Raw genomic sequence first — 27,541 nt, 5'->3', positions numbered from 1 at the left:
TCCTGATAAAGAACCAAAACGCTCTCGAAGTTTTTTTCCGTGGAAGCTCCCATTTCTGCGGAAAACCTGGGCATCGTGCCGAAGGGTGTTGCGACAGATACTGCTCTCAAACTTTTTTCGATATTCCAGCAAAACCTGAACAACCTCCTCATCCGTGGGCGCCCGGCTCTCGCCTGCAAGTCAGCTGTTACGTGTGCGGTGATGCGAGTCATGTAGCTTCTGGGTGTTCCATGCGCTACAAGAAGAAAAACGACACTGCTCCAGGTGCTGTGGCAGGTGCAACCAGAGACGTCAACGTGTGTTCCAGAGCTTCAGATAAGTGGTTTTGGCTTCCCCTTTATGTTCCATTCAGGGTCAGAAGGTAGTCTTATAAAACAAAGTCATAGTAATTTATTCAATGGTAAGCGGTTTCATGAACAAGTCACTCTTTGATCTGAAAGTAACTTAGATCAATCATGATGGCAAGAGCACTTAGGGGATATTCAACTTGCCCTTAATAGTGCACGTTGTCGAGTAACAGGGTTTACTCCAATAGAATAGACGTTTGCCGTTCAGGGTAGTTCACTTGAAATATCTTAAAGTTTCAACAAAGTGATAATCCCTCTAGATTAGATCTTGATTTAGCACGGTCGAAGGCCAGCGAAAACATAAAAAAAAAAGGGCACAAACAGAAGCTTGATTTAGTCGAGGCAAAGCTAAAGTCAAACTCTTTTCCGCTGGGGATTTTGTTTTCGTAAGTTGACCGAAAATGTAAAGGTCCCTTCAACATTACTGCAGTTTTGGAAAACGATAGGTATAAATTGAGACATGTAAATGGTTCTAATAGAGTGTACAAATTTCCCCATGAAAACTTACGTGAAATACCTCGAGGCCCGTCAGGCCTACTAGAAATTTCTGAAAATTATAGTGACGATGACGTGACGGCGTACACAGATGGGTTAATTAATCTCGTTCATGAAACTGATCTTAATGATGAGACGACTCTATCACTGACAATAGAAGCGACATTTTTGTCCGCAAATAGCGATACAGCAAACATAGTCTTTGGGTAGTGATACAATGTCTGTAAGCTCAGGCACCTCAGGTGCAGGTGTTGGAAATGTAGAAAACGATGGTCGGTCTCGCACTATTTCTGAAGAAATTCCGTATAAATGTCCTGGTTTAAGAAATGTTTTAACAAAGGCTACCGTACACGCAGATTAAAAAAAAAAGAAAAAAAAAAGAGAATTGTATGTGGCTAGAGAGATGTTAATCCGGACTAGCAAAAAAAAAGAGAAAAAAAAAAAAAAAAAAGAAAGTGTGAAGTCATTGAAGGGTCTGTCCGGTCCAATGGCTTGGCTATAGGGATTTTCATCCAGATTAGCCACAACAATTAGCTACAGGGATTGCGATTCGGTCTAGCATTATCCGGTCCAGTTCGAAAAACTGAAGGGATAACAATTCCGGTTTAAGTTAAAAGGGACATACTTACATACCTGAAGAGTTTTAAATGAACTGGCCCAGGTATGTAAGCAGTCTGAAGGTTATTTATAGCCAGTATAGGATTTTCTGAAGAATTATGCGAACCGAACCGTACTAGATTGTTAATATCATAGACCACGTTTTAAGTTGCATCCGTTAATGTCAGGATGAACGAACACGTTTGTTGTTCACAGACATACCATAAGAATGCGCGCACGAGGACGAGCGCACGTCAGTATGGCCGTGACGGCGTTAACGATATTTATGTTATATAGCACGTGCAATAGGAGTGACTCACACAAGCCAGGTGCGCCGGCCGTGTCGTTCCACTCGTAAACAACAGCTGCAACAGAAGTGACTCATAAGCCAGCTGCGCCGGCTAGTATAAAAAGGCGGAACGTGCCTTGAAATGAACATTCGTTGGACTGCGCTTGCCTGGTGCACTTACTATATCCTTGTTACGTTGTGAGATTCAGTGACTGTTGTACGTACTGGTTAAAGTTGGACAAGTGTTAAAGTGAATTGTTAAGATAACATATTGTTGATTAAATCAGGAATCAAAAGTGACATCGTTTTACTTGGTGTTCAACAAGATAATGTCTACCCTCAAGCTTACAAATACATGTATACTTTGTTTGTTGTTAAACTTTTATTATTTTAAAGTCTGTGGTCAAATAGAGAATAGATTAGTATTGTTTGTCTTTAATAATATTTGTCTATTATATGTCTTGGCGAAATCTGTGAATAATTATGTATAAGTCTTTGAGAATAGAACCATAATAATGTTCAAATTTATAATTTAAATTAATTATAGTCGAATTTCGACAATTGCGGGAGCACTAGTACACTATTAATGAATATATTACTAAACAGTGTAATATTGTTATAGCTTTCTCGCTTAGAAAGATCCAATATTTAGTATAATGACTATTAGGTAAATTTTGAAATGTTGTTGTTTTTTTTTTATTGCTTAGATGGTTGGACGAGCTCACAGCCCACCTGGTGTTAAGTGGTTACTGGAGCCCATAGACATTTACCACGTGAATGCGCCACCCACCTTGAGATATAAGTTCTAAGATGTCAGTATAGTTACAACGGTGTATATGTTTATTTGTATTCGAGATTGATCGAAAAAACGTGAATAATATTTGTGTGATTTCTAATGTAGTAATAAATACGCAAGAAGTATCCGAAAGCAATGAATGAGTGATTGAAGTCATTTGTGATGCGCAGGCGTACCTGCATAATACGTGTAGATACTAAAACGATTGAAGGAATCAGTGGTGCGAGACGTGGGTGATTTAAATATCGGAGAACGTTGGGCTGGACGACGCCGCGACGGGCCAGGGACGGAGACGCATGAGACAGAAATAAAAGCTCCGTATTAGTTAGGAATTCCGTTTCCGGTACTCGTGTCGTAAACATCGCTGTGTATCTGTTCGTTATTAACAACATAAAAGTGTATACTTGGAGGTGAAATCCCGCAGGCAAGCTGCATCCCAGTATTAAGGAAAGTGACACTGAGTATTTCTAAACTAAATTCGTGGCACAAAACCTGGAATTAACGATATTGTGAACAAAACCTAGATATTTAGAGGGTTTTTTTTTTTCTCCCATTTCTTGGCCTGCACGGTTTGTGCGTCAGCCATGCAAAAAGGTTAGGAAGTGTGTTAATGGATTTATTTTTTGGATTTGAAATTGGAACGGAATTTGGAAAAAAGATCAGGTATATATATTATATAAACTAAGTACATAAATGGTTACAATTTTATATTATTATGAAAAATGAAACTAGCTAAAATTCTATGTACATCAATATTGATATTAGATAAAAGGATAGAAATTGAAGTAGGAAAAGGAATTTTAATAGACAAAAGTGAGGAAATAAAAGCGGAACGGTCATTTCGAGGACAGGCAAAGAATATATGATTAAAATCCCCAACGTCATTGCCACACTCACATATATCGCTAGGCAAAAGGTTAAGCCTTGCCAAATGCAAGGGAATGCATGCATGGCCCAACCTCATGCGAATAAGGGTCGATGTGATAGCTTTACCAAACGTTAGATTTGAATACCACGGTTTAGGAAGTATATCCACCTGGATCGTGCTGTAATATCGACCTTTAGTCTGACTTGAAGAACGCCAAATGTGTGTCCAAGAATTCAATAACTGGGATTTAGGAAGCAGAGCCAAATCACAACAAAAGTTTTTGTACGGAACCAAATCTCCATCATTGACCGCAGCTTTGGCAAGGCTATCGGCCTTGGCATTGCCAAAGATACCCGAGTGCCCCGGAATCCAAGCAAAAGAAACTGTGTAATTTTTGATGCAACATTGATACAATAAATCACGACATGCAATAATCACAGGATGATTATTTCGGTTACTGTTAAAAGGAAAACTTTCCAAGGCTTGGAGGGCACTTTTAGCGTCAGTTAAAATTATTGACTTTTTAAGCTTCATCATTAAAATGTACTCCAGAGAGAGACTTCAGCAGACCAAAATATTCTCCAGTAAATACTGAAGTCTCTGGAGGCAATTTTATTTTCAGAACAATGCCAAACTGTTGATGGAAAATGCCGACCCCCACACACTCCTCGGGATCAGGTTTGGAGGAATCGCTAAAAATTAAATGACAATTTTTCCATCGGCTGTCACTGTCAATAATATCAACAAATTTGGCTAATTAGAAAGATCTTGTTTACTTAGGCCGAAATCAAACATAATAGATGGATTTAAAGTTAGGGCATCATAGTTAACACAAAATATTGGAAGGAATTGTGATCTATGTGTAGGAGCTTGAAGAGCTAAGTACTTTTGGAGACTAACAATAAGGCATGGCGGCGATTTATGAGCCCAGTACGGATAATCCATACATTCCAGCAGAGACCGTAACTTAGTGTAAAGAGGATGATTATAAACTTGGAATGCTCTGAACAGAAACCGGTCACAAAGAAATTGTCGTCTGAGGTGCAGGGGGGCTTCAGAACATTCGACCTGCAAAGCGTTAATAGGGCTCGAACGCATAGCCCCAGCAATTATTCTCAGAGCCTTAGACTGGATAATGTCTAACTTATGGAGGGCTACTGCATTACAGGGTTCAAGTATAAATGTTCCATAGTCTAAAATACTCCTTATTAGGGCATTATACAAAAGCTTTAGAGAGAAAGGGTGGGCTCCCCACCAAACTCCAGAGAGGCAACGCAATATATTTAGAATCTTCACACATTTAGCACTTATATAGTAGCAATGAGGGCTTCCTGTAAGTCTTGAGTCTAAAATTACCCCAAGAAATGTTGCTTCACTTTTAACGGGAACTCTAATGTTATTATAAAATACAGACACTGATGGAGGAAGCCTCATACGTGAAAATAAGACTATAATACTTTTAGGAACTGAAAGGCTTAGAGAGTTATTGTCAAGCCAAACTTTTAGCAACTTAAGAGAATATGTGACAGTATCAGACATGTTGTCAACAGAATCACCAGAGACATAGAGGAGTAAATCATCTGCATATTGGAGTGTGTTAACTTTACCCCTAAGGGAGGCTTCCAGATCATGAGAATATATATTGTAAAGTAAGGGACTTAAAACTGAGCCCTGGGGTAAACCTTTCCAGGCAATACGGGATTGATAAGAGTCTTCTGATATTACTTTAAGCATTCTACCAGAGAGAAGATTGATTATGAAACTTATGAAAATTTGTGGGATATTCAAATTAATAATTTTTTGTTTCAGAATCTAAAGGTTGACATTATCATAGGCTGCAGACACATCTAAGAATGCTGCTAACACAGACTTATTGTATGAAATGAAATCTTATGTCTGTCATAAAAATGCTGAGACTATCCATCGTACTCCTACCTTTCCTAAATTCAAACTGGTTAGGAGATAGTAACCCCTTACTCTCAATAAATCATTCTAGTCTATTTTTAACTAGATGTTCGCAAATTTTGGAAATCACTGAAGCTAATGCAATTGGTCTGTATGATGATGGATTATTAATGGGTTTGTTGGGTTTATGTATTGGGATAACTTCATGGATTTTCCATGATGGAGGAATATTACCTGATGTTAAGATTGAATTAATTAAACTGAGAAAATAAGAAAGGCAGGAGTCGTTCAGGTTTTGAAGAAAAGAATATGGAATTCCATCACAACCCGGGGCTGAGTCCCTAAGCCCTGAAAGAACCCCTTTGAGTTCTGAAAGGCTAAAGGAAATGAATGAATCGCTACTATCATGCTGGGAGAGGAGAGAAGGCTGTGAGTCAGAAGAAATATTATCTATAGACGGGACAAATGGTGGAGCTAATTTGTCCAGAAATAAATCAACTGTACTACTATCCATGAAAGGAGACCTTTTTTTTTTTTTTTTTTCGCGTAGATGGCCGAACCTCCTACGAGGTCGCCGCGCAAAAGGGGCACGCGGGGTATGTGAGACTCAACGATCTGCATGGTGTTGTGAGCAGACCGCGGGCCCAAGGATTTTAGGACCCACCCACTAAACGACTCCCCTGCACTCTTACACCCGACGTCCGATCCCCTCCGAGGTCAGAACGCGGATGAGGTAGGGGGGCTACCGCGGTCAACACTACAACCAGACGGCGCGGCTCACCCCAAGGACGCCCAGCCGACGGAGCCTTCGAGGCGAATCGAAGGCTCTGAAACGTCAGCCGTCTCGGTACGGCTGCCCGTCGGGCCGCCCAGACGGTGCCGCTGGTGTCCCGGAATACCCCGCTGGACCAGAACCAGCCTGCCGGGTCGGGACGCGATACACCGTTGACCGGTCGCTCTATTCACTCCACGGCAGCGCGCTAGAGTGCTGGTAGCGCGCCGCGCGGCTTCACCCCCTCAGGTCGCCCCTTGACCTTCACCGAGGGGAGGCCGCTACCTACAGGGGCCGGGACGTACGGGCGTATTCCCGCCTCCGGCCCCCGGCTCGACGGCGACGGATCGGTGCGGAAAGGGAAGAGCTCTCCCTCTCTCGCTCCGCCGCCTCCTTCTGCGATATGGTGGACTCGCAGAAGTCGAGCATCGCCTTCCAGGACGCGTCGCTGCCGAGCATCGTAACCACGACGCGCGGCAGCGAGAGGTCCTCTCTTATGACCACGACGAGGGCGGCGCGTTGCTCATGGAATCCAGAGCAACGCGCCAATGTATGTTCCGCTGTGTCTTCCTCGTCGCGGTCCGCGCAGTGGTGGCACTGCGCCGTCGGTTCCCTTCCGGCTTTCTTGAAGAGGTACCGGCCAAAAAAAGGAGGTTTGAAAGCGAATCTGAATCTACGAATATTTTGCCAAACTTGAGATGGAGTAATTTTGGTGAAATTGAGGCACAAAAAGATTTCCAGCTATTGAATCTTTTTTGTTTTAATAATTTACGAGTTTTAGTTATAAGATTACTAAGAATATTAAAATTTTGTGTAGAATTTTCTCTGTAATTTTCTTCAGATATCTTTCTCTCAGCTATCGCAGCAGAACACTCACTGTCCCACCAAGGAGGTGATGAAATATACCCATTTCCACTATTGTTTTTTATAGGAAAAACTTCCTCAGCAGCTTGTAGTAGAGCCCGTGTAAAAGCTTCAGCACAAAGATCATTACTGCTGTCATTTAGTGGAGGTATGGTTGATAAATTTTGTTGAACTTTATCTCCAAATAATGGCCAGTTGGCATCCTTAAGTCTATATTTTAGCCGGGGAGGGGCCTTTGATGTCTTTTCACCAATTTTTTGAGGAAATGATACCATTAGCGGAAAGCGATCGCTTCCATATGAAGACGATAGAGGCCACCAGTTTAATGTAGGAGCAAGTGAGGGACTACAAAGGGTAAGATCTGGTGCACTAATACCCTCATGGGGCTGTGTTCTTCTAGTAGGACAACCAGAGTTTAAAAGACATAAATTATTATCATCTAAGATATCTAAGATTCTAGCCCCATAATGATCAGACTTAGAACTTCCCCACATAGAATGATGTGCATTGAAATCTCCCATAACCAAAATAGGGCGCGGGAGGGAAGATAGGATGCTACGAATATCGTCAAAGACTTCATTGGAAGGGTGAGGTATATACATATTTACAAAACAGATATTATTTACACTAGCAGCAATAATAGAAAATTTATCACTGTGATTAGGGATGGGTATGTGGACAAAGGGCACACCTCCCCTAAGAATTAGTGCCACTCCTCCATACCCATCTGTTCTGTCTTCTCTAAGAGAGACATGTCCTGGAATTCTAAAATTGAATCCGGGACGAAGCCAAGTCTCTTGAAGAGAGACTGCAAATGGTTTGTAACTATTCAATAAAAAAATTAAGTCACTTTTTTTACTATTAATACTCCGGCAATTCCATTGAATCACCAGAGACAGGTTTCGTGGATGGTCCTGACTGTCCATTAGTTACAAAACTTTTTGAAGAAACGGCATCGTTGGACGGTATTTTAATTATGTTCGATTGTGAAAGGTACTGAATTATAGAAATGATGAGATCATTTGTTATTATTTCTGACAAATCATTGTAATTTTTGAGACAACCTGTAGAAAAGGAAGGAATGTTGCTGTAATCTTGGATAAGCTCTGCATGCGCTTTTTGATCATATCCCTTACTAGAATTTCTGGGACGAGCTTTGGGTTTCAAGAATACTGTTTTCTTATATGATTGAGTCGGACTCTTAAAAGGGCTTGTTAAATTATAGGGACTTGAATAAGTCATAGTTGGACCAGAAGGGGCTGATGAAGCAGAAGCAACAATGTCAGCATAAGATTTTGAAACTGGTGGATAGACTTTACTTGCTTCTGAATAGGATATAGAGTTTCTAGCCATTGTTTCTTTTATAGCTTTCTGCCTAGCATACTCCGGGCATTTTTTATCTGTTGCGAAATGGGAACCAGAACATAAAATACACACAGCATCATCTCTTTCCGTCTCGCAACTTATACCTGAATGGTTGTCACCACATTTGTAACACCTTGGAGTGCCTCTGCATTGCATTTTGGTGTGGCCAAAACGGCAGCAATTAAAGCATTGCAGCGTGGGGTAAATATAAAGCTCTACAGGTAGGGAGTTGAAACATATAAAGACCTTGGGAGGTAACACCTTCCCATCAAAGGTCAAAACTACGGTCTCAGTTGGAACAAACTTGGGTGTCTCGCCGTCATATACATTTCTGTTTAGTCTCCGAACTTTCAGAATGCTTCCACAGTTCTGCGGAAGCTCTATATTTTCTATAACATCTTTCTCGTCCCAGTCACATGGAACACCTCTCACTATTCCCATGCGGGTGATAGTGAAGGCCGGAATAAATGCTTTGTATTTATTAGCATCAAGCGATTTGTGATTTAGAAATGTGTTAGCGTCCTGGAATGTTTTAAATTGTAAGGACAACCTATTCCTTCAAATTTTTTTATGCCTCCCTCTACAATGCTTTTTATTGATTTTTTTTTAAGAAAAAAATCCAAATTGTCCTGGATGAATAGATCCGGTTTGATTAGGTTGTAAAATTTTTCGAATATGTACATCATAAGGTGCAGGGTCTGACGCCTGGTAAAGCAGCCTAGCAGTGCGAGGGTTACTCGTAATGTTTTTAGAGAGAGCAACCTCATTATGATGGATTTCAGTGATTTTGTCATCTGACTCAAGCACTTTAGGTATAACATTATCCTTTATATCATTAGGGGAAAGTTGGCAATCTGGTAGATCTGTATGTTTGTGATTCCTTCTCTTTTTTTGGTTTCTAGTTGAGATTCTCTTTCTTTTAACGGATTTAATGTTTTCCGAACAGTCTGTATCTATAATGGAACCTTCCGTTTCCATTCCCGAAGCATCTATTGTAACTACATGAGACACCTGGAGGGATGTCCCTCCAGGGTCTTCGGGCTCCAACATGGAGGCCAAGAGAAAAATACTATTTACATATAATACAATAAGATGACTTACCAGGCGAAGAAAACAAACTAAAACTATAAATAATCAATACTACTAATATATATACACTTTACAACTTAACTGATCCTGTAATATTAAATTAATTTAATTTTCAAAAGTTTAGCCAAAAAAAGACGCCCGCCTAATTCAACACTTCCCGCGCTTTCTCTATTTAGAGGTTAAAACTTATAAAGATTTTATGTTGGCACTACAGATTTCGTTGTCAAACTGTCTGCTGTCAAATACGAAATTCGATAGTGACAGTTAGTATAGAGTTGCCAGGATATCATTTTGATTGTAAAAGTTTACGTTAATTCCATTACGTTCCATTACACGTATAAATATGGAAGAACAATTTCAACTCTTATTCGATAAAATGAAAATTGAGATGAAAAATCAATCTGAATCCATAACCAAAACCATAATGAACAAAATGGATGAGAAATTAAAACCTATTTTAGAGGAAAATAAACACTTAAAACTAAAAGTAGAGAACCTGGAAAAGAAAATCGAAATTTTAGAGAGAGATAAGAAAACTAACAATATAATAATCCATGGATTGACAGAAGACGAGAAATCGACACCCAAGCTTATCGACAAGGTCAAAGATACAACAACAAAAGAATTAGGCATAGTAATCAAAAGTAATGAATTCAACAAAATATATCGTATTGGTAAAACAAACAAAGGTAATCCGACCTATACTATATACTTTACTACTAGATAGTAAAAAGCGGAAATATTGAAAAATAAGAGAAAGTTACAAGACCTGCATATCACGGAAGATTACTCTAAAGAAACCTTAGAAAAACGTAAGGCTTTACTACCACAACTCATGGAAGAACGGAGAAAAGGTAATTTCGCCTATTTAAAATATGATAAACTAATAATTAAAGAAAATAAATACGCCAAGGACTCGAGGAAGAGAGAACTCTTAATTTCGCCACAAACAAACTCTCAATCCAAAAAAGTTCAAACTTCAACTTCAGCCAAGAATAACAGAACGAATGCATTCGATTTGATGAGAGGTCGATCTAACTCTTTCACAACATTGACGACAGGTCAAAAACAATAGCAACGAATTATCGACGGACGGAAAAAGGAACTAACACATGAATATAAAAGAAAAACAATAGAAACAAAAACAACTCTCCCAAGCCGATTGGTCTTCGTGGGGGAGAATGACCAACACCCTCTAATGGAAAAGAAGAGATTTTTAGATATACACATAGCCACTTTTAACGCAAGATCATTAAGAACTCCTGAAAAACTTCAAGAACTTGAATTAACTTTATTAGATATAAAATGGGATATAATAGGAATAAGTGAAATGAGAAGATATGGAGAAGGAATTGAAGACTATGAAAACTTTATTTTACACTATAAAGGCGAGACCCCAGGGCTCTACGGAGTCGGCTTTCTTGTAAAAAAAGGACTTGCCGAGAAAATAGGAGAAATCAAAGGTGTCTCAGAGTGAATAGCAGTTTTAAACATTGAGTTACCAGTCAAAAATGCTGAAAAATGGTCTATAATTCAAGCTTATTCTCCAACAGAATCAAACACGAAAGATGACATAAGGAAAATAGAAAAATTCTATGAAGATAGATATCTTACCATTGAAAATTCGCATAAAAATATAATTGTCATGGGAGATTTTAACGGTCAGATAGGAAAGCGCAATAACATTGGAGAAGAATACACTATAGAACTGTATGGCTCAGGCAAAATAACTAATAACGGAGAGAGATTAGTGACTTTTGCCTTACAACATAAACTCAGTATTCTTATAAGTTTTTTCAAAAAGAAGGAAAACAAAAAATGGACTTGGACATCCCCAAATGGCATTCATAAAAACGAAATCGATTTTGTCATGTCAAATAATCCTAAGTTTTTCAAGGATGTGTCAATTATCCACAACTTAAATTTCCACTCTGATCATAAAATGGTCCGTGCTGTATTGACTGGGAAACCTATGAAAAGGACAAGGAAGTATCATAACAATAATTCAAGGGTAGTGTGTACGGGAGAAAACGAAGCACTCTCAGCTAATCTCAAATTATTGGCAAAGAAACAACACTTGGATAAAGATTTATCCATTGAAGAAAAATACAATAAGTTCATACAAATATTAAAAGAAGCGACAAGAAAGACTAATACAGAAGATAATAGAGCGATTTCAAAACAAACACAGGAACTACTTCAAGAAAGGAAAAACCTCATTAAAGGAAAGGAGGATAAATATAAAATATCAGAAATTAGTAAGAAGATAAATGAACAAATTAGAAAAGATAGAAAAATTAAACGGAACAGCACTATGGAAAAACACATAGAGAAGACAGGTGGAATTAAAAAGGCTATAAAAGAACTAACAGTAAAAAAGGACTGGATGCCAAAAGTAAAGACTGACAAAAATAACTACACCTGTAAACGACCAGAAATACTGGAGTTGGCTACAGATTATTACAAGAAACTATATAAAAGCAACAAGAGTGGAAGAGCTCAAATAAATGAACTAGAATCTGTAGGAACTAATATCACACCTACAATTTTGACGGAGGAAACATGTATAGCTGCTGGTCGGTAAAATGTTGTTGTATCGTGTTGAATATCTGCGAGCGGCGGAGCGCGGAGCGACGTGCGTTCGTCTTGGTGTGGTTGCCTCGACTGGCGACCGGTTTCGGTCACCGCAGCATTCACTGTACATTCGTTTGAATGGCGAGATGTACAGAGCTGCACTAAGGAGACGCTGCCATCCCGGGATTCTGCGATTGTGTTTCACATAGGGCAGCACGCCACATCACCCCCCTCCAGAGACCGAGTAGGGCGATTAAGTTTGGAGGTCCCAGAGATGTGCAGGAAATCTAACAGATCTTCTTTCAGGAAGTGTGTATGCTGGCTTAAGGCGATCAGCAGTTACTGTCACCGTTTTGCCTTTTATCAGTAGTTTAAAATATTTATCATTTCTTTCTATAACAGGATGTGGTCCAGTGTACGCTGGCTGTAAAGAGGCTCTCAGCGCATCTTCTCTCAAGAACACATGACTGGTGGTAGCTAGATCTTTATAGACGAAGATGGATTGTCGTGTGTGTCTTGAAGCAGGTACTGGTTTAAGGTTGTTGGCGAATTGACGAAGGCGTGCTGTATATTCCGTGACGTCGGTTGTTCCTGCAGTACCCGGATCGAAAAATTCACCAGGTAGCCGAAGTGGCTCTCCATATACTAGTTCGGCTGCACTTGTTTTCAAGTCATCTTTGTAGGCACTTCTTATCCCGAGTAGGACGAATGGCAGCACTTCCATCCAGTTTTCATTACCGTGACAAGTGATAGCGGTTTTTAGTTGACGATGGAATCTTTCTATGGCGCCATTACATTGCGGGTGGTAAGCAGTGGTCTTCTTATGATGGAATCCTATTGATTTCGACAGGTGTTGGAAGAGAGCGGACTCAAATTGACGGCCGCGGTCGGTGACTATTGAAGACGGACATCCAAACCGCGATACCCAGCCAGTGAGTAAAGCTTTTGCTACTGTTTCAGCTGTAGCATTAGGTATGGGTATAACCTCAGGCCATCTCGTGAAACGATCGATTGCTGTTAGGCAAAAACGGTTTCCTCCGCATATGGGTAGCGGTCCGATGAGGTCGATGTGAATATCCATGAAGCGTGCATTTGGAAGCTTGTACGTTCCAAGAGGAGTAGAAACGTGTCGGTTTATCTTAGACCGTTGGCATGCTAGACAAGCTCTTGTCCATTCTCTGCAGTCTTTGTTGATTCCGGGCCAAATGTACCTTTCAGTTATCAGTTTGATCGTGGCATTAGTACCAGGGTGACTGAGTCCATGCAGGTTTTCGAAAACTTGTTTTCGCATCATTGGCGTAATGTAAGGCCTTGGAGTCTGGGTGCTGGTATCGCAGTAGAGCTCTGTTCGACATTCCCGTATCTTGATCTTTTCTAAGCGTAGTGATGTGCCATTGTCTAATAGCTGTTTTAGTTCTGGATCAGTGTTTTGGGATTGGGCTAACCTTGCGAAGTCTAAGGAAAACTCTACTTCTTCTACTCGTGAGAGTGCGTCTGCAACCACGTTGTCCTTACCAGCAATGTGCTGTATGTCTGTGGTAAATTGTGATATAAGATCGAGGTGTCGGAATTGTCTGGGTGAACATTTGTCTTTGCGAGTGTGGAAGGCGAAGCATAACGGTTTATGATCTGTGTAGATAGTAAAATCCTTGGCCTCTAACATGTGTCTAAAATATTTGATAGCTTCGTATATAGCCAGTAGCTCTCTGTCATAGGGCGAGTATTTCATCTGAGCTGGAGAAAGTTTCCGGGAGAAGAATGCAAGTGGCTGCCACGCAGAGTTCTTCTGCTGTTGTAGAGCGGCTCCGATCGCAGTATCTGATGCGTCAGTGACTAGGGCCAGCTTGCATTGGCTGTCAGGGTGCGCAAGGAGTGTGGCGCGACATAAGCTATCTTTGCATTCTTGAAAAGCTTTCAAGGTGTCACCCGATAGGTGCACTGGGTGAGACCCTTTAACAGATCCCGTCAGAAGAGCATTTAGGGGAGTCTGATATTTAGCGGCGCCTGGTATGAACCTACGGTAGAAGTTGATCATTCCTAAGAATCTTCGCAGTGATCTGATGGTCTTTGGTTCTGGAAATGACTTTATGGCTTCTACCTTTGTATCCAGTGGCTTTACTCCTTTGGCTGAGATGGAATAGCCGAGAAATGAGACTTCAGATACCCCGAAGCGACATTTGGCGGTGTTGATGATGACACCGTAGTCTCTGAGTCTGCTAAATAGTTGTCGGAGATGGTCTTCGTGTTCCTCTTCGTTTCTAGAAAAGCACAGAAAGTCGTCGACGTAAGGATAAACAAAGTCTAGTCCACGTGTCATTTCATCGACGAAGCGTTGAAACGTCTGGCAAGCGTTGCGAAGTCCAAACGTCATATGTGGGAACTCATATAAGCCGAACGGGGTAATTATGGCACTCTTCTGTATGTCCTCGTGAAAGATAGGAATCTGGTTAAAAGCTTTTACCAAATCAATGGTGGAAAAAATTTTGCAACCAGTTATATTGTAGGTGCAGTCGTGCACATGTCTCACTGGATATTTGTCCGGAATAGTCCTGGCGTTCAGAGAGCGATAATCGCCGCAAGGCCTCCACTCGTTGTCCTTTTTCGGGGCTAGATGGAGTGGAGAGGCCCAAGGGCTTTCAGATGGGCGGGCAGTTCCTGATGCAAGCATCGACTCAAATTCCTTTTTGGCTATCTGTAGTTTGTCAGGTGCAAGTCGACGGGGAGAAGATGAGACTGGTGGGCCTGGCGTTGTCCTGATGTAATGAACTGTATTGTGCTTGATTTCTTGATGGTGTCCGGATGGGTGTGCTACTTCTGGGAACTCGGTGAGTAACTTGTGGTATCTGCTGGACCCGCCGAGTGGTATCTTTATAGATGATATCGTGTTCGACGAGTTTACAGGTTTACCTATAGCATACAGTGTTGTAAGGCTATCCAGAAGACACTTGTTGCGGATGTCGACTATTAGGCCGTAATGTTTGAGGAAATCGGCTCCAATGATGGCTCTGGTTACATCTCCGACGATGAACCGCCAGGGAAAATCGCGTCGTAATCCTAGGTCTAACTCTAGATTGGCATATCCGTACGTGTTGATTGGTGTACCATTAGCGGCGGATAGCTGGAAGTTTGTTTTAGGACGTCGCCCCGATAAAGCGGATCGTGGATACACGCAGACGTCGCTTCCCGTATCTACGAGGAATTGTACCTTGGTCCGACGATCTACTACGAACAGGCGACCAGAGGAGCGAGGGCAGTCGTCAGTCGCCATTACTGACCACCCCTGGAGTTTTCCGAATTTTTCCCGGGATCCCGGGATTTTCCCGGGATTCTTCTTGGACTACTATCTCGAGATTCCGGCTCGAAGTCGCATGGTTTTATGCAGTTTCTTGCGTTGCTACCGAATTTGAAATGATAATAACATTCCGGGAATCTGCGGTAGTTGGATACGGACCTGGTCATTGATCGGCTACGGTCACGGCGTTGTGTGGAGCGAGACCGCCGGTCCTGCGAGTTTAACTGCGATGATAAATTTTGTAACTGTTTACGTAACTCAGCGATTTCTCGTGCCATAGCGTCCATGGTGGACCCGGGTCCTGCTTGAGCTGCTGCGACTTGAGGTGCAGGAGTGGCGATGTCTTGTATCTTGTCGGCCAAATCAGCAAGTACCTCTAGCGACGAGGTAGGTTGAGCGGCGATCACGGTCTGGATGTTGCGCGGCAGACGGCTGGTCCAGATAGTCTTCACAAACTCTTCGGGCACAGTGGGCCCAGCTAAGCTTTGTAGGTGGCGAAGGAACTGTGATGGCCTTCGTTCGCCTAACTCTTCGTGCATTAGCAGCTGTTTCACCTTCTTGTCGTGCGAAGCGCTAAGCCGTTTGATAAGTTCTAACTTTAGCTTCTCGTACTTATCTGTGGCTGGTGGTGAGATGATAATGTCTTTCACTTCCTTCGAGAACTGATGGTCAAGTTGTCCAATCACGTAGTTGAACTTCGTGGTGTCTGATGTAATGCCGGATATCGCGAATTGTCCTTCTACTTGCGCGAACCATATCTCCGGCTCCTCGGGCCAAAATGGCGGCACTCTAACTCCGACCCGAAACAACTCTGCAGGCCTCTGATCTTCTACGTGCTCTTTCTCCGTTACGGTTGTCATCGTGCGTGTTCAAATCACGTCGGGGTCACCAATATAGCTGCTGGTCGGTAAAATGTTGTTGTATCGTGTTGAATATCTGCGAGCGGCGGAGCGCGGAGCGACGTGCGTTCGTCTCGGTGTGGTTGCCTCGACTGGCGACCGGTTTCGGTCACCGCAGCATTCACTGTACATTCGTTTGAATGGCGAGATGTACAGAGCTGCACTAAGGAGACGCTGCCATCCCGGGATTCTGCGATTGTGTTTCACATAGGGCAGCACGCCACACATGAAAGCAATCAATTCTCGAAAAATAGACAAAACTCCTGGATCTGACCAAATAGCCAACGAACTACTAAAATCGGTTGCATCGACCATTGCCCCGATATTGACTGAACTATTTAGTGAAATTATTGAGACTGAAGATATGCCCACCGATTGGACAAAATCAACTATAATTTTATTACACAAAAAGGGAGACAAAGGAGACATTGGGAATTATCGCCCAATTAGTTTGATGTCCAATGTGTATAAAGTATTTTCTAAAATTATACTCTCGCGAATTACAACTACACTTGATGAAAACCAACCAAAGGAACAAGCCGGCTTTAGAAGCAAATTTTCAACGATAGATCACATACACGTTGTAAGACAAATCATACAAAAATACAAAGAATACAATAAATCCTTTTATATAGGATTCGTTGATTTTAATAAAGCCGATTCTCTAGAACATTCATATATTTGGCAAGCACTACAGAGTCAAGGAGTGGAGGCCAAATTCATAAAAATTCTTCAAAACATATATTGTGGAAGTGTAGCACAAGTGCGGCTTGAAAAGATTGGTAGACAATTCCCAATAGAACGAGGGGTTCGTCAAGGAGACCCTATATCGCCTAAGCTATTTACGGCTGTTTTGGAGAACATATTCCGGAATATAAATTGGGAAAAAAATGGCATTAACATAAACGGTGAAAATCTCAACCACTTAAGATTTGCGGACGATCTGGTCCTCTTTTCTGAATGCCCAGAAAAACTGCAGCATATGCTACAAGAACTGTCAGATCAAAGTGCAAAAGCAGGGCTATCGATGAATACCTCTAAGACCAAAATTATTACCAATTCTACGAAGACCTATAATATCACCGTTAACAATGAAAAAATCGGATATGTGGAAGAGTATGTTTACCTGGGGCAGTTAATATCGCCAAGTGACACTATGCAAAAAGAGATCGATCGGAGAATAGCCAATACTTGGAAGAGATGCTGGTCCCTCAGTGAAATAATGAAAAATAAAGATATGCCTATGAAAGACAAACGAAAAGTATATAATACGTGCATTCTACCATGCCTGATCTATGGATGCCAAAACTGGGCATTGACAAAAAAACAATTAAATAAAATAAACATATGTCAGAACAATATAGAAAGAAGTATCACTGGAATTAAGAGAAAAGATAAAATTAGACTAACATACGTTAAAAATATAACAAAATTAAAAAGCGTCGAAAAGGTTCATAAAATTCAAAAGTGGAGATGGGCAGGACATATGTTAAGAGAGACACAAGACAAGTGGACAAAGAATGTAACGGAATGGTACCCAAGAGATGGCCATAGAAGTAAAGGCAGAAAAAATCAAAGATGGGAAGATGATTTCAAAAGAATAGCTGGCGGAGAGTGGCTGAGAAAGTCAAAGGACAGGACCTTGTGGAAAATATTAGAGGAGGCCTATGTCGAGAGATAAGCTGTTTCCTAGCATTAAAATATATATATAATATTTGGATATAAGCATTGTAAATTTTTAACAGCAATAAAGGCTTATTATTATTATATTAGTTTGATTCGCACTCCCCTGGATTCCTACAGCCTTATTTTAATTAGCTTTATCAAACGTTAGGTTTCACGCTTATAGGTAGTTGGTAACTGATTTAAAGGCTGTCCGCTCTCCACCTCTTGGAATTGGAATATGGCTCGGTCGCTTGGAATCCCGAATATTGTATTTATATTGAGCCACTGGAAAATAGTTAAAAAAAGGTTTTGAAACTTCTTCTGTATCGTTGTCGTCATTTGATTTCACCGAACCGATCACGATTATCTCTCTGCTCGATCGCAGACCACTGACGAATCTAATGTTTTTATATAAGACTAGCGACCTGCCCTAGCTTCGCTTCGGAAACATTAAAACACACATGAAACCAAAAAAAAAAAAAAGTAGCCTATGTTCATCAGGGACAATGTCGGCTTCTAATGGAAAAAGAATTTTTCAAATCGGTCCAGTAGTTTCGGAGCCTATTCGAAACAAACAAACAAACAAATCTTTCCTCTTTATAATATTAGTATAGACTAGCGGGCCGCCCTCGCCTCGCTTTGGAACTGTAATTTATTATTGATACTCTTATTGAATATTCTATTATACAAATCTGGTCCTGACAGTAAAAACACAATAAAAGAACACAACAAACAAAAAATCTTGTCTTTCCTCTTATTATATTAATGGTTCACTATTTTGGTGATAATGCAAATTACAAATAAAAGATATATATATGCTGTCATGGGCTTTTTTGTAGCACCATTTGAGATAAAGATTTCCATTTTACATTATATACCTGTAAACCCAACGGTTTTTGCGGAGCGCACGCAACAACAGCTCGCAGATACCATAATTTTTTCCTTCTTACACTAACACTTACTTTATACTTATCTTTATATTTTGGGTAATTCACATTTCAGCCTGTGTGTTATTCTGATGTATAAAATTAGTGTCATATTTATTTATATCGAATCCACAGCCAAAAAAATTAGTTTCAAGCTTTTAGACGATACTTTCATACAACTTTTCATCCCCCTTTTAATCCTTTATAATCCTTTTTTCACATTAAAATGTAACCTATGTCCTTTCTCAGACTCTAGACTATCTGCGTACCATTTCATTTAAATCGGTTCAGTAATGTTGGAGTGAAAGTGCGACAGACAAACAAACACACAGAGCTACTTTCGCATTTATAGTATTAGTATAGATTGTATTGATAACAAATAGTGAGATTGAATTTAGTTATCTTCTTATCAAACTCTCGTTTAAATGTTGTTATATTGCAGAACTTCCCGCTGTCGACGGATGCAACGGAATATGATTCCTACATATTTGTCTTTAGATAATGTACAATTTTCAGGCTTTAAAATAATTAATTCTATGTTGACAGAAACTTATTTCTTACAAGAGGGGCAATTTTTTAATTCTTCAAATCTATGTTTTTAGATGCCAAGAGAAATATTCTAAAGCTTTGCAAGCTAAAGGAAGCGTTGTGATACTTACTTCATCTGTGGCGAGCGCTACATCCCGGCGCGACTCCCTCGTCTCCTGCACAGAGCAGCCGTCATTACCGAACTGTGGGAGTTGTTCTAGACCGTTAATAGACGCCATATTTTTTTTAATTTTTACATTACATTACATCATAATTTAATTAAGAATTAATATAAATTATTGTAGTTTAGTTTGAAGTCGTCGTGGCTTAAAGGATAAAGCGCCCGATTCAGTGGTACCACGCGATGCAACGGAACGTTGTTCGGATCCCGCAGGCAGGTCGCAATTTTGCTAATGAAATAGGTTCTTAACAAATTTTGCGTAATTACTGGTGGTAGGATGTTTTGTGAGATCGCACGGGTAGTTAGTTATCTGTCAGATTCATCTTGAATGAGTTAAGTGAAGAGAATTAGTTAAGTGAATGGAATTCTGTCATTTATTTTTATTACTTAGATGGGTGGAAGGGCTCATGTCCCACCTGGGGTTAAGTGATTACGTGAATCCATAGACATCGATAACACAAATGCTGCCAGCCACCTCGAGACATCAGTTCTTAGTCTCATGTTTACAGTACAACGGCTGCTTCACTCTTCAAGCCGAAACGCATTCCTGCTTCACGGCAGAAATAGGCAAGTTGGGGGAACCTGCCTTACAGGCTCATAGGAGTCTCTAGCAGTTCTAGCACCAGTCAACAGTCACAGCTTAATCTCGCGTATATTTTTTCATCATACTATTTCCGACATTGGGATTACTTTACAGTTGTTTGGGCGTGACCACGAGACCTGCAGAGTATTCGAAACGTCGAAATAACAGTTTGAATGATATCTGCAGTCGCGAAAACCTAAGACAATACTATAAAAAGATAATCAAAATGATAACAATAATGAGAATTCGGATCTCAGCAAACAAATGAAAACAATCACTGAGATTTATTGTGTTTATGAATAGTGTACCTAGTCAGGTCATAAATTCTGTCACATGTTTAATGTAAAATAATTGAAACAAGTTTATTCATTATGTAACCATTCATATACCAAAATGAACTTAACAAAATATAGATTCTTATGACACTAAAGTTTATTCAAAATGACCTCCGTGATTTTGAATACAGGCCTTCAATCTGCGCGGCCAGTCGTCTATCGCAGCACGAACGAGGTCCATGTCAATATCGGCGGCTGCCTTAATCAAGGATGTCTTGAGTGACTCCAAATTGGGATGAGGCTTTGAGCACGCCTTTTCCTCCAAGTGTTGCCATATCTTGTAATCTAACGGATTCAAATCTGGACTGGAGGAGGGCCAGTCTTCGTGCCGGATGAAGTCGATTTCACGCGCCGCCAGCCAGTCTTGTGTGCTCTTCGCTCTATGAGCTGGCGCCGAATCTTGTTGGAATACCCAGTGCCTGTTATTGAACATGCTATGAGAAACAGGTTCCACAAGGTTCGTCAGGACTGTATTTTGATACACAACTGCATTCGTTTTTACACCTTTCTCACAAAAATGTACCTCTGTTAAGCCCCAATAAGAAACTCCCAACCATACCATGAGCGAAGATGGAAAATGACCTCGTTGGACACGCGGAATACGGTTGCTCGCTTCTTCACTACTGTGTGCGTACACCTTATCATTTTGTTTGTTGTAGCTCTCTTCTACGGTAAAAATTTTTTCATCCGAAAAAAGTATTTCCCGATATTTTTTTCCCGCGTACCGCTTCAACAAAGCGCGGCATCTCTTCAGTCTCAGGTCCATTAGACGAGCATTCAAACGATGTCCTGTTTTTCTTCGATATGCCCGAAGCCCTAAGTCTTCATTTAAAACCCTTTTCACCGTGGTTCTGCTTAACCACATCTGAAGGGCCAACAGTTTCTGCTTACGTTTGGGATTTCTTTGAATTCGCGCCTTCACAGCTTTATCACTGCTGGAGTCCTAACAGACCGAGGGCGACCACTTCTTGACCTGTCATCTATACTAGAGTCTTCATTGTATCGTTTGATGGTACGATAAACGAATCTTTTGGTTATATTCAAATTTTTCAGTATGTTAAAAATTTGAATTGGCGCGTAACCGCAACGATGCAACGCAATAACTGCAACACGGTCTTCTTTAAGCGTCCACTCCGTATTTAAAAATCAGTAAAATTCTAAAAGTATACATTTTTATTTTCATGAACAATTCGAAATTCGAATTCAATAAACTTTTTTGTGGCCAGCATTCTAAAAGAAGAGTTTTTACTGTGTGACAATACTTATGACCTGACTAGGTATATACGTCGTAATCTGCTCTCAGACCAACTAGGTATTTTCTATTTGTATTCGATCGATATTTATTAACATTGCATAATAATTAAAACGCAGTAATGTAAGTAAGTCGCTTACTGTCAAGCTCTGGCCTGTTTCAAGTCTTTCCAATAGCTAGTTCGTTTGAACTCATATTGTTGAGACGCACGTCGGCGCGGTGGCGGGGCGGCGGCGGCTCACGAACTTGTTGACTTTTCTGTATTGTAAATAAACAAACGAGTGGCGAATAGTGAGGATACTCGACGACACTGACACGACAGTCCACGGGCCTCTGTCACACCACACTATCACTTGTTGTTGTTCGCACGAATGTGTATATTATGAATATTATTATAAATTATATGAATATTAGACCATAGACGGTCCCAAAGTTCTTTCACTAAATGTTTATACGTGGAAGTTACGGCACGATGTCAGGGACAGCGCACCGCGAGGTTCGAGTCTGGTTATATTTTGTAATGAAAGTCGCTGGAAGCACTACGAGTACATTATCTATCGTAAACACGTACGTATTTCGTAATCAGCTTGTTTTGATCGCGTCGTGAACTGTTGTGCGCCTCTATGTGTCCACGCACACACGACAACGCACACCGCGGCCCGGGACCATACTGATACGAACTGTGTTATCTATGGCGCATCGCGCGCCGCCTCACTCGCACTCACCCGGTACATACACATCACTACTGGCCCCCAGGGATACAACACTACACTATACCCTAGTCTGTACTTACTGCACACATTTCGACTGTGTGTTCGTTGCTGGTGTCCATGGGCGGCAGAAACGAGTGTCTTCATGAGTACCGTATGCTGCTCTCTCTCAGGGAACAACATATATAATTTCTAGGTAATTTTGGGGTATGTCAGGTGACTACAAGAGTGCGAGTAGGTATATCGAGTGTGCTCTTGTGCTAACAAATTGTTTTCATTATAGTTGTTCATCATAAGGAACGAAATTCTTGATAAAACAGTTTGATGAAAAAGTTATAAATTGAAAATAAATGTACGACATTTGCATCGTCAACGTCGAGGACACGTCCGCGCGTCCCCCTAAGCTTGTTGCATCGCAGGCGCGGTGTGTGCCGGGCGAGGAGCGTACATTGGTGATGTGTCCATCACTGGTCCAGGCACAAGACGTGACCCCGCATCGGCCGGGCCTGAATCGTCACGAGACGTGGACACTGAATTAATCGTTTGCACCATGTATTATCGGGTTCAAGTATGAAATTATCGATTTGTACTAAAAAATAGATTTTTTTTTCATTTAACACATTTATTTTATCAAAATATCTACTATTATTATCTATACATTGCTGCCATATAATAGGAAGGTTATTTATGCCTTTGCGATAGAACTCTGGTGATCTAGATTCTACAAGCTGTGTGAAAGCATTTTATCACGTAGAAAATTATCCAAATCACGAAAGAAATGGTAGTCCGCTGGAGCAAGGTCTGGCAAATACGGAGGGTGACGAATAGTTTCTAATTGCATTTCCTGTAGAGTTAAAACGGTTTCTCGTGCTGTATGAGGTCTCGCGTTATCATGGAGCAATAATTTATGATTATTATGATTTATGAGTCGGGGCTGTTTCACTGGAAGTTTTGCTATCATTGCTTGGAGTTTGGCACAGTAGACATGTGCCGTTATTGCTTGAAGCTTTACTTTAGGACACTGTTGCGGCGTTTGACCTGGGGTCAGCTATTGCATTTTTCAATTACGGTTATCGTAAAGAATCCACTTTTCATCACATGTCACAATTCGATCCGATGAGTCATTATTGTTGGTAAGGTAACGTTAAACCATGCCGCTAACTCCTGGGCAATTTGGCTTGGATCGGCTTCCACCATCTCTTTCAATTCATGTTATTCACATGTGTGGGCGGCCTTCCACGTGGTTCATTCTTCTAATCAAAATTTCCGTCACGAAAGCGTTTAAACCAAAATCGCACGGCGCCTTCATTAGCAGTCCTCTCTCCAAACGCAACATTGATATTGCGAGCTGTTTCTGCAGCGTTAGTTCCGCGTCGGAACTCGTATTAAAAAATCACTCGAATTTTCAAAGTATTCATCTTTCTTGTCTAAGCTGAATAAAAAAACCATCTGGAAGTCGATAATAGAATGTTGCATATTTTTTAAAAAAATAACCTCATAGGTACCATTTGAAAATAGTTGCACTCAAAAATCTCAAACCATGAAGGTTCTATGTGAATTCGAAGTACCTATTACAATAAAACGGAAATTTCATACTTTAACCCCTAGTATTTGCCTCTAGATTAATCTGGTGAGACTCGGTGTTGTCTAGTGAGTGTCAATATTACACACGCCACTTGTCGTCATCGGAGGAGGAGGCGCCACGTCGTCATACCGTCTATGTTATTTTATTTTTGTCTTTCTATTTTTGTTTTGCTCAGTATTTTCATTTTGGTGTAGCTCTCTGGCGTATCGTCCAGTTCTGAATTGAAATTCGCGGAGGGATTCCTGAGTGCCATGATATGCTCTCCAGACGAGAGTTGGGGCTTCGCGGTAGACAGTAGCTTGTGTGCCTCTGGTACGGCTGAGGTCAATTAATATCTACGATTAATGACCGTCAGGTGGGTCGCACGATCGTCTGAGCACTGGTGTTTTTCTTTTAAAGCAACAACTTAAGAGTGTGAATAGTCGCTCGATGCTCGCGGCCTGAGTCCACTGTGAACGAAGACATCTCAGTTTCCGGCCCACGCAGGTGCTGACTGGACACTTGCTTCGAAGGGAGTCAACAAGAGAGTGCCACCACAGCAGCTGTGGTTGGGGGGAGCGAAGAGGTCGAGATCGTGTGCATGCCACCAGTACCAGCATGCCGTGCAGCCGGAGAGTTGAGATCAAGAAAGAGCAATTAGTTGGCGATGTATCGCGTTCTGACCCGATAAGCTGGTTGTGAGATGTCAAACCAATTCTAAAACACATTCGACATCTGTTATTCAAAAATGTAGCTATCTCGCTCTTTACTTAGCTTCCTTCTTGTCTTTTCCTAACAGTGTTCGGTCAAGTGCGTGTTCATATTAAATGATAATATAAAATGCTTTAATACATATATGAAAGTGGTCCTGGTCCAGCGGGGTGTTGCGGCACACTGCAGATGGACAGGGATGGCAGATGTAGAGCCGCTGCCTGCTTGCGCCGGCCCGTCCTCCAAAGAGGAGTAAGCCGCACGTCTCATTGCAGTGGTCGTTTACTAGGGCACTCCCACATACTTTTTATTATTGCTTGATGGGTGAATGAGCTCACAGCCCACCTGGTGTTAAGTGGTTACTGGAGCCCATAGACATCTACAACGTAAATGCACTACACGCCTTGAGATATAAGTTCTAAGGTATGAGTATAGTTACAATGGCTGCCCCACCCTTCAAACCAAAACGCATTACTGCTTCACGGCAGAATTAGGCAAGGTGGTGGTACCTACCCGTGCGGACTCACAAGAGGTCCTACCACCAGTAAGACATTTCTGTGACATTTCTATACAAGTGGCTGGTGGCTACATTTAGTTCTTCTTTTACTTTTATACGCGTTCTTGCTTTTTATCATTTTTTGTTTTTCTAATAATTGAACTTGTTTTCATTGATGAGAACTTTTAATTTGTCCTCTTTGAAATAAATAAATGATATGCCTTGATGATATGTCTTGCGTGCATCCTGCAGGAGCAGACTAGAGAGTGGTACCCTGAAATATGTTGCTGAGACAAACGGAAATTAGACTTATATAGAAAATTAATTTGAACAATACAATATCATCACAATATATATCATTATGTTGACAGCCTTGGTTAATGGCTTGTCCCCTCTGCACCTACACGACTAGGCTCGACCTCTTACGGCGCAACAGGTGCTATCTAAGTTACAAAAGATAGGGTTGGACGTTTTCCATAATCCAACGCAATCATTAGGTTAGACAACTTGAAGAACGGCATTGAAAAATTAGCAGTACGCTGGCAAGAGGCATCAATACCGGCCCACTGAGTTTTTCGCCGGATCTTCTCAGTGGGTCGCGTTTCCGTACCGATCCGGTAGTAGATTCTGCGAAGCACGGCTCTTGCTGGGGTTCATATGGGGCTCAAACCTGACGATCACGTTCGTTCGACACGTTCGTGTTAGCAACATCGTCAGGTTTGAGCCCTGTGAGCTCACCTACTAGCTCGGTGACGCTGAATGGTCCCCTAGACCATCAACTTAGGTAGGAAAAAAGAAATCAATACCAGGGGCGCATATATTGATTGTTTTGTAGTAGGTACTGTTTTTTTTACAGATAGACAAACACAAGATATTTAACAGATGCCTGAATCTCACTAACCACATTTTCACGAACACCTTGAATAAGTAGGTATATACATATACGTTCCGAACATGGGGACCGCCGCGGCGCCGGCGCCGGCCCACTGAGCAATTAGGTACTCCCGCTCATTGGAAAATCTTCTCTTTGTACTTACTTCCAAAATAGTAATAAAATGTTAATAACAATATGACTAACTTTATGTATATTAAACTACAGTTTGGTACGTAAATATCTTGATATATTACTATAGGTATACCGTAGAGTTAAGTGAGGTCTGCTTTATTCTTTCGCTTAAGTCAAATGATGAAGTTCCCTAAAGTCACATTGACGCTGATCTTCGCAACAATCATGCTATGCTCCCATTTCATTAATTAAATAATAATTTCACAACAAATTATGATTGCAAAGGAAATTAAAACAAGGTGCGTTGCCACGTCATGTTATACAACGAATGTGAAATTTAGTTGTTTACCAAACGGCGCGGCCCCGCCCACCTGGCTGCGACTCGACCGACCTACTCTGCGGTGCGAGTGCGCCGCGCCGAGTCCGACTCACGACCGACGAGTCTGCCCTGTCCTCGTTGTTCCAATCATTTATACAAACTTAAGCACGTTAATTTCGATGAAGTACTTTGGAAGTTTCGGAAGCCGCTGGATAAATTATTCACATCTTTGATGGCCTAAGAAGTCGAACAAGTCGACTATCATTTATTAGGAGATTTGGGATTATTAAGGTCCAAGTTGGCTTTTAAAGTGTTGGGAGTTCTCAACAAAGCGAGGCATGAGTTCAGCCTTATATGGAGTACTGTTACCGTCTCTGGGGCTATTCTAGATTCATCGAACTAGTAGGTGAGCTCGCGGAGCTCAAACCGACATTGTTGCTAACACGAACCCTAGCAAGAACCGTGCTTCGCAGAATCTGCACTAGGAAGATCCGGCGAGAAACTCAGTGGGCTGTGTCTGTGAGTTAATTTACCTTTTAGCCCTTCGTCGCAAGCGACAGGTTCGACGAGAACAATGACCAGTGCTTGGGGTACCTAAAAGCACCGTTAGTGGATCGGGAGGATCCGAAATGACGTATTTTGGGCGACGTCGACTGTTTTCCATTCTGTTAGCAGGATCGGGAATATAGTTACCGGCGGCCACGGTGAGAGGGTTCTCGTGTCGTGCCGCTTTCGCGAAATGATGATGTTGACTGCATATGCTTACTGATGGACTCTAGATCCAGGTCCTCGTGGAGGTCGATGTTTCTGTCGTGGTACACAGCGGCTTGGTTGTGCGTAAAAAGACAATGAATATGTCAATATAGTATATTATAATGATATAAGAAATTATGAGTTTCGAACCCAAAAGTATACTTCTATTCAGTTTCATTCTGATTTTATAACTGAACTTTTGATATCTGTTAGTTATTAGCGATAGTGTATAAAAGTAGTACGTGAGTATTATCCTAACGTTACCCAATTAGATATTTGGTAAGATATCTGTCAAGCAGCCTACCTAGAGCGACTTGTAGCTTAGTGCGGTACTGTATTGTAGCTCATAGACTACACACA

The 27,541-nt window shown here is 41.2% G+C and overlaps 1 protein-coding gene across 2 annotated transcripts in view; it reads right to left on the bottom strand.

Moving 5' to 3' along the window:
• LOC101741863 (uncharacterized) overlaps positions 1-22,299 on the bottom strand; it is a 39,895-nt gene extending 17,596 nt beyond the window's left edge. The window contains exons 1-2 of one of the 2 annotated variants that reach the window (XM_038021870.2): positions 21,763-22,299; positions 19,403-19,447 (exon numbers count right to left, since the gene is read on the bottom strand). In XM_038021870.2, coding sequence (XP_037877798.1) covers positions 19,403-19,407 — 5 coding nt within the window. In that variant the 5' untranslated portion in view covers positions 19,408-19,447; positions 21,763-22,299. Of the gene's footprint in view, positions 1-19,402; positions 19,475-21,762 lie in introns of both variants that reach the window. The other variant, XM_038021871.2, reaches the window with a different exon arrangement.
• Between the last annotated feature and the right edge of the window lie 5,242 nt (positions 22,300-27,541).

This window comes from Bombyx mori, chromosome 4 (assembly GCF_030269925.1).
Source record: "Bombyx mori chromosome 4, ASM3026992v2".
Classification (NCBI taxonomy): domain Eukaryota; kingdom Metazoa; phylum Arthropoda; class Insecta; order Lepidoptera; family Bombycidae; genus Bombyx; species Bombyx mori.
The sequence above is the reverse complement of the archived record's forward strand: the minus strand, read 5'-3'. Positions and strand labels throughout refer to the sequence as shown.